This window comes from Sesamum indicum, linkage group LG1 (assembly GCF_000512975.1).
Source record: "Sesamum indicum cultivar Zhongzhi No. 13 linkage group LG1, S_indicum_v1.0, whole genome shotgun sequence".
Classification (NCBI taxonomy): domain Eukaryota; kingdom Viridiplantae; phylum Streptophyta; class Magnoliopsida; order Lamiales; family Pedaliaceae; genus Sesamum; species Sesamum indicum.
This window is the reverse complement of record NC_026145.1, coordinates 9147408-9161513: the sequence shown is the minus strand read 5'-3', so window position 1 is coordinate 9161513 and position 14106 is coordinate 9147408. Positions and strand designations below refer to the sequence as shown.

Below are 14106 nucleotides of genomic sequence, written 5' to 3'. Positions count from 1 at the left end.
TCCTCTGTCGCGAGCTGTATGGCCTTGTATTCCTCACTGGGCTTCAAGTGTTCGGCTTCGTACGGTCGGGGTTCCGCATCTTCTCTGACCTTTTGCTTCTTAGGCCTCGGCTCTCCTTTTGTTGATAAGTTGTAACATTTTCGGGCCTCCTTTTGGTCACATGACACTTTCCTGATTCCATATTCAGTGGGAAATTTCATCTTCATATGGTACGTAGAGATGACCGCCCGGAATGAGTTCAGTCCCGGCCGACCCAGTATGACATTGTACGTGAACGGGGTATCGACCACTAAGAATTTAACCATCAGAGTTTTCCTCTTCGGCTCCTCACCCATGGACACTGGCAGCTCAATCGTCCCTAGCGAGGCCACTTCGCTTCCTCCAAAGCCGACCAGCGGAGTCTTTACGGGTTCGAGCCTCGCGTTCTCCAGCCCCATCCGATCCACGACATTTTTGAAAATTATGTCCGCTGAGCTCCCGCTGTCAATCAACACTTTGTGGACGGTGAAGTTCGCAATATCGAGCTTGACGACCATGGGGTCGTTCTGTTCTCCACCATCCTCCAATCTGTCTGAGCTATTGAATGAGATGGCCTCTTCGTCCTCCACCTTTAGCACGAATTCTTTTTCCCGAACCGATCCGGCCGTTCGAGCGCATCTCTTTCGTGTTCGGCTCGAATCTCCCGCGGTCGATCCTCCCGCAATCGTGTATATAACGCCTTTAGTGGGTGCGTTGTTCCCGCCCGTCGAGGTCTTGTCGATTCTTGACGGGCCCGGGTTTCTGTCTCGAGCCCGACTTCTCGACCTACTCCTCCTTCCTTCTCCTCCGATCTTACAATTTGGGGGCACGCGATCTCGGAAGTACCCCTGTCTAACGAGCCTTTCGATCTCATCTTTCAGCTGATAGCACTCCTCCGTATTGTGTCCCCTCTCTCAGTGGAAACGATAGTATTTGTTAGAAGTTTTCTTGGAGGGGGTGTATCTCGTATGTCTTGACCATTTCAGCACGTCGGCATTCTCTACCATCATAAGGGCCTTCTCTCGAGACATGGCCAAAGGAGTGTAATTGTGGTATTTCGGCACGTACTTGGGCTCCTTCCGTTTCTCTGTTTTTGATTTGTCATTTCCTCCACCCCTGCTTTCCTGAGGTCGCCTGGGGATGTACTCCCGCTCCCTTCGTTCCGAATCTTTCATCGCGTTCATCTCCTCTTCGTCGATATATTTTTGAGCTATCGCCATTAACTGCTCGACATCGAAGGGCGGATCTCATGCGAGGGCGGATGCGAAAGAGCTCTTTCTGAGTCCGTGAATGAGGATGCTCACGAGCATATCGATCCTCAACTCTTGCACCTCTAGAGTCTCATTATTGAACCGGCCCATGAAATTTTTCAACGTTTCGTCTTCTCTCTGCCGGATGTTGAAGAGATGTGTGGCAGACCTCTTCTGTTTCTTCTTGCTCGCAAAATGGAAGTTGAATTTTTGCACGAGCTGTTCGTAGGATTCGATGCTTCCTCGGGGTAGGTTTGTGAACCACTCTTGAGCTTTTCCCGTGAGTGTGGTCGCGAACAATTTTGCCATTATCGGGGCTGACTGTCCGTAGAGATTCATCACCATTTCGAAGGTGGCCACGTGCTCCTGGGGGTCTCTCATCCCATCATATCTCCTCAAGTCGGGTACCCTGAACCCCGGCTCGACGGTCCGAACGAGGATGTCGTTACAGAAAGGGAAGTTCTTGTTCTGCGAGACAATCTCCCCCCGCTTCTTCAACTCATCAATCTGTTTATTTAGGCTGTGTATCTGTTTGCCCACACTTTCCACTTCGGCCCTGGATATCACCGGCTCTCTTCTTTTCGCGCGTCCGTGGCTGCTGGAGCCTGCATCGGACGATGCCGGTCGCTTACTGCGATGTTCATGTTCCCCTTGCACCCTTGACTCTCTTATTGGTTCCACATTTTCAAATAACTGTCTTCTAGCAGTTTCCTTGACTAAGGGGGTCGCTGTTCTCCTTTCGTATTCTACGATTGCTTTTCGGCTTGCCTCATCTATCATTCTTTGCAACTCGTCCGGAGTGATCTGGATGGTTGCACCTGTTCCTTTCCTGGGTGTCTCCTCTTCAGCAGCATTTCTCCTCGATGAACCCTCCATTGGATGGTTGCACCTGTTCCTTTCCTGGGTGTCTCCTCTTCAGCAGCATTTCTCCTCGATGAACCCTCCATGATGACAGAAAATTCTCAGAAGTTCCCACAGACGGCGCCAACTGATCCGGGTCGAATTATTCGATCTCCTGAGACGATCTCACCGCTGATCGACTAACTCTTCCAAAACAGATTTTGGATCCCCTGAGAATAAAACACGAACCGTGAGCTCGTCGGGCACGTCCCCGACAATGACCCTCCGACGCTCAAGTTAGGTTGATCGAGAGAAATGTATTCTATCTCAAAGTTCGATCTCAATTAATGTATCGCAGTTACCTCATTTATGGCGTATCGGGGTCTATTTATAGTACACAGTTGTACGGCAAGTACTGGGCCACGTGGCCTCATCTTGTTGATTCACATTCTGATCGAATGGTCGTCATTGTCCGGGTCTTCTGTTGGTTCACACGACCCGGGTCGGGTCCTCTGCGACCCGCCCGTTACAAAACACGCGGATCCGGTCGCGGAAATGACCATCATGCCCTTAATGAAGGGCGTTTCAGTCTTTTTGTAGGGGGATTATTCATATACCCATCAGTATCATTTTACTCGAACCATTATTTTCTAAAATACTTACTTACCATAAACTCAAACAAATAATAATAATATAAGAGGTATTTTAACTGAAATATATATAAATTTATATGGAATTATATACAACACATAAATTTATTAATTACTCAAAAGTAGGGAAATTACGATAGGAATTAGGAATAATAATAATACGATTCGTCCTTCAGCCCACTTAATTAGCCAATGCATTATCAGCTTCATCACACTGTCCACGAATCTTCCGAATCTAATTTCCACCCATAGAGACCGCGTTCTATTGTAATTTCGGTGGTTTTGCCATTGATTCATTTGAAACCTTAATAATAGATGAAAGAGAACTGTATATATTTTAATTTTCATTCACTCTCATGGTGAAGTCAACCGCTAATTGCTTCATTATATATCCTTTTAAATAAAATATTTACATGTAGATGTCGAAAGGCTGGCGCTCCAAATTATGAACCAATCAGCTTCCTAGTACTATATATATATATAATCAATTAAGGACGTTTTCAGAACTGATCAATGCCAAGAACAATAAAAAAATAAACTAGCAGTATATATTCTACTAATACATACAACCACTTGAACTTCAAATCCTAATTCCCGACAAACTCATCTAATTAATTTAATTTGAATTTGAATTAATTTAAGTACATACCTATATAATATATTAATTAGTATTTGTTAGCAACTTGGTACACATATTACACGGTATATTAGTTTCTTAATTGCCCATCTTAATTTTGAAGTGGGTGCATATCCATCTATATATATTCTTCCATCCTATTAATTCCATTTGCAGTTGCTTACTTATAATTTTTCGATTTTGTTTCTTTGATTAATTACATCCATCCATATACTCTATTTGTGTTGAAAGATCATATATATATATATATATATATATATATATATATATATATATATTATAATATATATCGATGGTTTTAGTGGATAAACCTCCGGCACCGACAGCGCCACCAATCCAGCAGCCGGGCCAACAGTCGTATGTCGTCGTCCAACCACCTACGCTGCCTACTGGCATACCAATCCAACCGGGACCTCAAGTTCAGAGCAGTGTTCCAGCTGGGCCTTGGTCCACCGGCCTTTGCGACTGCTTTTCTGATGTTTCTAACTGTACGTACACGTTTTGAGTTTAGTTCTGGCTGGATTGGCGATGTGATCTATTCTATGTTGCAGGTTGCATAACATGTTGGTGTCCATGCATAACATTTGGACAGATTGCTGAAATTGTAGACCGAGGATCCACCTGTAAGTAAATATATATATATATATATATATGTATATGTTTCTTTAAAAATTATAACTAATTAATGAAAAAGGTATGTATGCGGGTACTAATTATTATATGTAATATGTGTGCAACTGCAGCTTGTGGAGCGAGTGGTGCATTATATGCTCTGATAGCGTACATAACAGGATGTGCATGCATATACTCGTGCTTCTACCGATCCAGGATGAGAAGGCTGTACATGCTGCCGGAGGATCCTTGCCCCGATTGTCTGGTCCACTTCTGCTGCGAGGCCTGCGCCTTGTGCCAAGAGTATCGTGAGCTCCAACACCGTGGATTCGACATGTCTCTTGGTACCTACCTACCTAATTCTAAATCACTCTCTATCTATTTCTCTATACCTTATTTAATATTTCCTCCTACTTAATTTGGCCTACACCATAAGTAGTGCATCGATCTTTCATAATTTTAAGTAGAATTTATATATTTTAAATTATGCAATTAATATTCTTATTGATTAATTTGGATGTGAAAATGATTAGGATGGCATGGAAATGTTGAGAGGCAAAATCAAGGAGCGACAATGGCCCCATTTGTTCAAGGAGGGATGCATAGATAATTTGGAAGTTAATTGTGTCTTGTTTTAATTTATATTGTACGGTCCAACTCCAAGGATCAATGTTTAATGTTTTGTTTGTTGTGATCAGAAGAAGAGAGAGAGTACGAGCGAGGATTAAGACTGTATATTTATTTTATTTTTATTTCTCTACGCTAGCTAGACGTGTGAGGCTTGAACCATGTTTATATAAACGTGACTACACCACCCTGTTTGGGATGTGATGTAATAATGTATCATGTGTGTTCTAGGGTCAACCTCTTTTAATGTGGTGATCATGTTTCAAGTTATTTTACAAGTTTAGACTTTTCATGTGTACGAACCGTCATTCTTTGTTAATTATAAAAGTTATGGGTCCACTACTTCTATTTTACTTTTACTCAAACTCCTCATCTTACAATCAATGCATGAGTAGCAACACCAACAATTCTTTAGACGAGGTATCTGGAATGGGCTCCAAAATTTAGAGGAAGAAGATAGGTTCTCTTTGAAATTTTTCTCTCTTACTTGGTTCCTCACAACTTGGCGAAATCTTCAACAATACATTCAATCCATTGGATTAGGGGACAGGTTTGGAATCATCTAATTGTAAACATAACAACTTTTGTCCTACTGCAACTCTTATTTTTATTTTAGAGTAATCTAAGACCTTAAAGTGGGTTTGTTGGATCTGCTCACTGTTGGGTTTCTAGGCCCATTTGATGCATACGGCTTACTAGAATTATATGAACCATTCTTTTTAGCTATTGGGCGGAATGCGTTGATAGGCTCTTCCAAGCTCAAGAATGGGGTAGATGAGCCCATGATCCTATCAGTGAAATAAACCTTAACTCATAATAACTAGTATAAGTTTGCGGAAAAGTAGGCCCCATATAGATGAAAAAAGTATTTATGTTATTTGTTTATCTTGCAATAATCATCTCACTATATATATGATATAGCATTAGCAATCCATATTCAACTTCCCATCCAATCTCTAACTTTGTGTATAAGGATGAAGCTTGGCGTTGCCTGCACTGTTGTACTGCTCATACTTGTCATCTTAATAGGTTATAATAATTCTTCATCTTCCCTTACCATTGTTAATTATTGTATGCCAATGCCATTACCTTAAAGCTGTACTCTGAATTGGAATATGTTATGTATGATGAACAGATGTAAGTGTTGGTAAAGTTGAATTAGCAGAGTCGTCCAAGTTGAAGTTGTGTCGTAAAAGGAGCGAAAAGAAGACTGGACTGTGCCTGAGTGATACTCTGTGCACCAGGAGTTGCTTGCAGGAGCTAGCAATCAAAGGAGAATGCGAAGGCTTCATTCCCCGCTGTTACTGCTACAAATTATGTTGGACTTCACATTAACTCCTCTACTTTTTGGGACATTATAGAAAAAAGAATTAATTAATAATGTCCATGTCCAGCTCCAGCTAAGTAACTAGATACAGGATAAGGAACTGAGTTGCAACTCCAAGATCATCAACAACTGCAATCTCCTGATGCCATGCTTTTCAAAATCAGATCCACCGGTTCAATTGTTAATCACTCAAGACTTCCATCCCGTTTTTATAAATATTTTGGAACAAAGATCCCGCGTGAATCGAATTTTTTTTGGGAAAATCGGTGAACCGATTGACCCAATTCTCATAAAAAACTATTTTTTTTTTCTTTTCGGAAAGAACTCATTTTATAAAATTAAACTCAATGTTTAGGTTAATTTTATTCTCATTTTGTATTGATTTAATTCTAATAATGTATTTTTCAAATTTTAATCTAATTATCTCAATAATTCTAAATTTATTGCTAAATTATGGAAATAAAAATAAAAATAAAAATAAAAAGAAAGAAATTCAAATTAATAAGTATGATTTGCTGAAAAAATAAATTTGAGAAAAAAATGGGTTTGGGTTTGGACCCTACTGAAAACTAGGTCTTGAGTTGGGTTTTTAGGATTTGGGTATAGAATAATTTTTTTTGGGTCTTCATTAGGCTGAGACCCTACCCATTGCTACCTGCATCCCTTTCAGAGTCCACAATCACTAAGAAATCATATAACCATTTTTCTGGAGAAATTCAGTGACAACAGGAATTTTCCACCATTTCTTTTCCTCATCCATTTCTCAAAACACTTGTACTTTACCTGAGATGCATACAATTATGTGTTACCTTTTTGTCCAGCGCAACTTCAGAGAGCCATCAAACCATATGAATTTTATCATTCTTAGTTAAACTTTTTTTGCCCCCAAGGTAAACCAGGATTTCTTATGTCTAGGTAGGCTGTTTGGAGAGGACCAACCAGTTTACTGACAAAATTGAAAAGAAGAAAATATTATAGGCAGTTTTAATCAAAGCAGAAAAAGGAGTATCACTCCCTTACATTTTGAAATTAAGATGATTTGAATCTGAAACATGGAAGTCCAAAGTGTTTGCTATGATTTTTTCCTTGTAAATTTGCACGGTGAAGAAACTTTATTGCATACTTGATTTTGCATAGTTCATTAGAGAAACTAGTACTGTTTTATATATCTTTGGATTGTCAAAAGTAGGAAATGCAAGGAGGATTTAGTATTTATTAAAGCCAGAAAAGAGGAACAAGGACAATGTGAAAATATTGGTGTGAACCTTTAAGACATAATACGCTTTCATTTAATAGATGCTTAATCTAACTTCTAGCAAAGACCATAATAATCCAGCTTCAATTGAACTCTATCTTTCCACCACCTCCCATCCCTTCCAACTCAAGAAGCAATTCATGCGAATTTCCTATTAAATACGCAGCTTATACCATGAAGTGAGGGCAAAATCATAATGGTTGTTTTTCTAATAAAATTTGGAGCTGTAGTAGAAATGACATCTTCAAGTCGAGCAGCTTTAGGCTAGATATAAATATATCAGTGAATAAAGCTTACCGTCACAAAGGTTTTCCAAATCAATACCGGCATTCCCCATGCGTTTGTGCGGAGTCACAAGATTTGCAACCCAAATATTTTTATAAGAAGAACTGAAACAAGCAAAGAGATGTATCGCCCAAATTATAAGACATGACAATATCTAAAATGAGAAATGGTGTACTTCTTATGAGGACCAAACAAACAACCTCCTGAGTTTTCTTCCCCTTTAGGAATTAACATGTTCTTTCATCGGACATAAATTAAATTTGTATACAGATGACCCTGGAGACTTGTTTGCGAACAATGTTTCAAGTAGTCACAAATCTTACTTCAATTTTCCTTTCGTCGTTCGGCTTTGCGAAAATCCATATATGACTTTGGATTTAAGCGCACACACACTTGTCACTGCTCCAAAAATGAACACTCTACTAATCATTACACGACTTGCAAAAATTGTATATATTCTTCAAAATAGCATGGGTTAATAAGAAAGCAATAATAGAAGACAATTTATAAATGTAACTATGGTGAAATGTGCTTATCAGGGGAGAGAGACGAAAGAAGGAACTACCATCAAGTAGGAAAGAAACAATCAAAAACTATAACAACCTGAAGATTGTGCATTGGTGGTTGTTTGATGTTCAAAGCAAACTCCTCATTCCAACCAGAGGAAAGAGGAAAATAGTAGAAATCTTTCACCAAATATTTTCCCATCAACAGTTAACTAAAAATCATTTCAAGAGAGGCTGGTGCACAATTCTTTCAGTTCTACAATAGTGAAATTCCATCATACTCCAAATTAAAAACAACCCATTAACCAAGAACATGAATTTCCCAATTTCTCGTCACGTTCCACAAAACAAGAAACCCACCCAAATAAGAAAAAATATGTACATATAGAAAAGAATTGATGAAATTAGAACAAGGGAAAATTACAGGCGGAGTGGTGTAAGCTTCAAATGCAAAATCAGACGGAGGACTCTCATTTCCACTCTCCGCCGAAACGGACTTCTCAATCTCAGCGCTGCTACTACTACTAGCACTTGCTTTGCAATAGCTGGTGAACCTTGGACGCAAAACCCCATGAAATTTCTTGGCTGAAAACAGGTTCTTGGAGTGGAGAGCAGAAGTTTCTTGGAGAATCAACAAGAATGAGTTTTGGGGAGTTCAAGGCCAAGAAATGGAGGTGGGATCGGAGAGTGGCCATGGATAAGGATGGACTTGTGTGAAGTGTTGCTGTAAAAAGAGAAATGTGAGTTACTCTTATAGAGGTTATGTGCAACGGTCATATTCGTCTACAACGGTCATATTCGTGTGCAACGGTCATATTCTCTATTTTTTTGTTTTTGATTTTCTCATATTTTTTGAGCCTGTATGGGCAACGGTCATATTCTCTTTTCTTTTCTTTTTTTTTTTTCATTTTTAATTTTCTCACATTTCTTTAACAAAATTATAAGTATTAAATTATTCCTCCAAATACTTTTTTTCACTTTTTATTTTAATTTTCAATTCGTAATATTTTTATTTATTAACAACAACTTATCAAGAAATTATTACCTGATACAATTTACGTCAAAATATAGTATTACTTGATTTTAATCGTACATGTTCTTTTTTGTCTTTTACCAATAAAAAAAAAAATATTAGTACACCAAATACCCCAACTTCTTACAAGATGTGAAAATATCTCATAAATTTTAATATCTTATTTTATCCAAATATTTAAGAATATTATTTTTAAAATAAAATAAAAGACTTATAAACTCCTACAACATCTTAATAAGTTGTAGGAGGTTATATGATGTTTCAAATAAACTTGGTGTTTGGCTAAGCTTTTTTAAACATCTTATAATATTTTAGGAGATTATAAGACGTTGGTTCTGCTTTTAAAAATAAGCTTCTAAAGTGTTTGGATGAAATAAGATGTTAAAATCTATAAGACGTGTAAACATCTTATAAGATATTAAGGTGTTCAACATAATAACTCGACAGGTCTGCACCCAAAACCCTCCGATTAAAGAAAAATGTAAAAAATCTAATAACCACCTAAAACTGTGTCACACCCTAAAACATTTGCTATGCTAAATTTAGCTCTTATTATTAAAACAATAAAGGAAGCCATAAGCCCTAAGACATCATGGGACTTGGTTTCACTTCTTCTCGCCCATCCCCAGACTGTTCTTCACGCCATCAATGGCACCCTGAGCCATGTTAACCACTTGCTCTCCAGTCTGCAAATCATAAAACAAATTAAACAATAATAATAATTTCTAAAAAATAATATTAATTTACATTAATTGCTATTTTTAGATTAAAATTTCATTCAAATTATTTTTTAGGGTTAGTATCCCTCTAAAAATGTGAAATTACACTTTTTTCAGTATAAGTTTTGAAATTGCATTTATGTCCCTTCTGAAAATTTATTGTTTACACATGTCTCTTCTTTCACTAGGTTTGGACTAACAATGCTGACATTATAAACAAACTTACATAAGTTTTTAAATTTTACCTATGTTATAATTTTGTACTTATAAGGAAAACAATGTAATAATTTTAAATATATATATATATATATTACATCTATCCTTTTATAAGTACAAAAATATATAAATGAATGTTAAATGATTGGCGAAATTAAAAATTTAGATAATTTTTATTTCAATATTGATATTTTTCATTCAAATCCTAATAGAAGTTGGTCAGATATAAATAAAGAATTTTTAAAAGAGATATAAGTGTAATTTTATTTTATTTTCTTAAAATAAAAAATATTTTTGTATTTTTAGGAAAAGGCAAAACATAATTGAGAACCTGCTGAAGGAATCCAGCGGTTTCCTCCCTCGTTTGTTGGGCTTGGCCTTGGGTGTTCTCTGCAGCTTCACGGGCCTTATCATGGGCTTGATTCATTGTATCCTTAGCGCTGTCCATCCATTGCTCAGCTTTTTCCTGCTCCAATAATATACATACATGAAGAATTTATGCATTAAATTTTTATATAGTAAAATAGTTCCTATTACAATAATAAAATTGTCCCCAAAAAGGGACAATTATATCATTATTTTCTAAGATTTAATGGGATTACATATAAATTTTTTATTGTTTGAAAATTACATTCAATATCCTCATTGTTTGTTTTCGTCCAGTATATAGATCTCTCCATTTGTCCAAATTCACAAGTTTTACTGATATTATTAAATAAAAATAAATTAATAAAAAATCTTATTTACCCTTGATTGATTTACTACTAAATTTATTGCGGATCAACAAATATTTTTCTAATCAAACTGCCATTATAAGAATGAAGATGTATACACTTATATGCATTAACGCCTTTGGAGATATACAAGGGTGATTAAAAAGATTCGTTATACCTACAGTAAGTCAATTTATTTTTATTTTTTTGTGCTAATATCAACAAATTTGGTGAATTTGGACTAACGAATGAATTTATATCTTGGATAAAAACAAACATCAATAATACTATATGTAATTTTAGAAATCACAAAATGTCTATGTATAATCATATTAAGCCCAGGGAGAGAACAAGGTAATTATCCTACTTAAAAAAGACAAGTTTTACAAAGTATAAGTTTGAAACTGAAAAAACAATAGAAAGTTGAGAATAAGTATCTGGAAAAGGGAAAATTCTAGCCCAAATTTAGTTCGATCAAATTTGAACCAATTATATGATACGTATAATATACTTATCGGGTTAAATCCATTTTGACCTCCTGTGATATATAAAAATATCAATAATCCCACTACGAATTTTCTAATATCAAAAAACACCCCCATATTACGAATAAATAATCACACCGCCCCCCAGTCAATTTGAGCCTATTTTTTAAAACAATAACTAAAAAATACCCCTTCTAGTCAACTGGTCAAACTAGGCTTATTAATATATAATCATTTTAATTTATCATACAGTAAAACCTCCATAAATTAATACTCTATAAATTAATAAACTCTCTAAAATAATAAAATCTTCCGGTCCCGACTTGGGCCTTTGTAAAAAAATCATCAAATTCGATAAGATAATAAGATAATAATTTTTCAGAAAATTCCTTTATAAATATTAGGTCCCATTAAAACTCTAAATTAATAATTCATAAATATTACAATTATAAATATTATGGTAATTTACTAAAATATGAAGTCTGTAATGCTTTACGCATTTGATCATTCATGGATGATTTTGCGATGCCTTTTAGAAGAAAAGACATGGTTAGATGTCATGAATTGTTTTATTTTCATATTGAGATTTAAGTATATGTTTCATCATCATGCATGAATATATTTAATTGGCTATAATAGTTATTTAAGTGCAACGAATTAATGTAAACATGTATACTTAAGTAATTTCAATGAATTGATACATGCGTCTACGAATATAATAGTTAATTGTATACAATATAAATATATTTAATTAGTTACAAAGAATTGATTGATGCATGAACATAATCAATGAAATATATATGAATTCATTTATTTTCAATACATATGTACTAAATTTGTTAAATTTAAAAAGTCTCTCTTTTAATTAATAAAATATTAATTTATCGATAAATTAATATCTCTCTAAATTAATAAAAATTCATGGTCCCAAGATTATTAATTTATAAAGGTTTTACTGTAGTATTAATCCAAAACATGAATCTTGTTATTCCTTATTGATCAAGCAAAAAATGTGCTTGGGTCCAATTGGAGTATAAAAGAATGACATAAAAGGATAGGAATCAAAAGTGTATAATTCCGTCTAATAAATAATTTTCTTTATTAGTCAAAATTTATTAAATTTGTTGAATTTAAAAAATTGATATTTACCCTTAATTGACTTATTACTAACTTATTGCAGGCCAAATCATTTTTCGTCTAAACTATCCTTATAATGATGAAGATATACCTCCCCACATGCATTAACGCATGAAGTCGTATAATGATTATTTGATCATAAAAGATTTATTCAATTTGCTATAAGTCAGTAATAAGTCAATCGGGGTAAAATATAATTTTTTATTTTTATTTTTTTGTTAATATTAGCAAATTTAATAAGTTTATAACTAACAGAGTGACTTATTTGTTAGACGAAAACAAACCTCATGGGTGTTAAATATAATTTTTTAAATTACAAAAAATTTTACGTGTAATTACACCAAAACTCAAGAGATGAAAGTATAATTATCCCTAAAACATATTAATAAGCGAGTGTTTTCCGACAATAGATCCCTCCTCCAGGCTCCAACAACAACATTTCCCTTTTCCCTTATTTTTCTCTCATGTTCTCGCATTCATCACTTTTTCCTTCATTCATAAATACTCATAATTATAAGAAAGTGTGGTGAATGAAATCATCATGGGATTAAAAGAATTGTTCAATAGGAAGAAGAAACAGATGGTCGCCCTTGCGGTCGGATCTGATTCTGCGCACGACACACCACCCATAATTAACTCCAGATCACCATCCTTCGACTCGCGTGTCCAGATGGAGCAGGAGCTGGAACAGGTTTTCAAGAAGTTCGACGTGAATGGCGATGGCAAGATCTCGGCCCTGGAGTTGGGATCGATCATGGGCAGCCTCGGCCATTCGGCGACGGAGGAGGAGCTTAGAACCATGATCCAGGGGGTGGATTCGGACGGGGACGGCCACATAGATCTCCAGGAATTCATCGAACTCAACACCAAAGATGTGGACTACGATGAGGTTTTGCAGAATCTGAAAGACGCTTTCCAGGTGTTTGATATTGACAAGAATGGATCCATATCGGCAGAGGAATTGCAAGATGTGCTGCAGAACCTGGGAGAGGAATGCACATTGGCGGAGTGCAGGAAGATGATAAGTGGGGTGGATACCGATGGCAATGGAGCAATCAGTTTTGATGAGTTTAAGGTCATGATGATGATGGGATCACGTTTCGATGCTATGGAACCCAACAAGACTACTGCTTGATTATTATTAGTATTATTATTTCTCAATTAATCTGCGTTAATTTGTAAATTCTCGACTACATTGCTTTATACTTACTTATGCACATTAATTAAGTAATCTTCTTGTCTGTGAGTTTAATTGTTCATAGGTTGGCCATTGTTACAAGATTAATGGCATTAATGAGTTCGTTCATGTGATACAACTTTATGTATTTTTCCTTTGTGCTGTTTACTTATTCCAATGTGTGTGTGTATATATATATATCGTGTGGACTGATGTTAGAAAGGTTAGAAAACAAGCATTTCTCAAAAGTTGATGGTTGATCGAATAACTGAAAACAGTGATCAGACCAAGCTTTACTATACTATGCTTTATAATTACAAGGCTATGTTTTCTAAGATGACTTTTTCGATACCACTAAGAATAACATTACCACATACAACACCTCCGGTTGCAAACACTTGCGACCGGATTCCAAGTATGTGGAAGAGGAAGGCCCAGTGTACTTGATCATACGTCTTTGTCATATCTAATTTTAGTATACCATTTTTCTAGGATTATATCTAAACTATATAAAAAAAAAGATATTTTTTTTTTTACAAATGATGGTTATAATACCGCAATATCGATTTTATTGTTATACCAATAATATTTCTAAGTTGATTTTCTTTTTTTTGATTTG

General features: G+C 35.7%; 2 protein-coding genes across 2 annotated transcripts; both read left to right on the top strand.

The window, feature by feature from the left end:
- On the top strand, window positions 3622–4932 carry LOC105161927 (protein PLANT CADMIUM RESISTANCE 2). The gene is made up of 4 exons (XM_011079792.2): window positions 3622–3883; window positions 3947–4018; window positions 4139–4351; window positions 4541–4932. The coding sequence occupies exons 1-4, from the start codon at window positions 3688–3690 to the stop codon at window positions 4615–4617; spliced, it is 558 nt and encodes a 185-aa protein (XP_011078094.1). The 5' UTR covers window positions 3622–3687; the 3' UTR covers window positions 4618–4932.
- LOC105159856 (probable calcium-binding protein CML25) lies at window positions 12733–13626 on the top strand. Its single transcript, XM_011077063.2, has one exon. It carries the CDS (start codon window positions 12852–12854, stop codon window positions 13443–13445), a length of 594 nt encoding a protein of 197 aa, XP_011075365.1. The 5' UTR covers window positions 12733–12851; the 3' UTR covers window positions 13446–13626.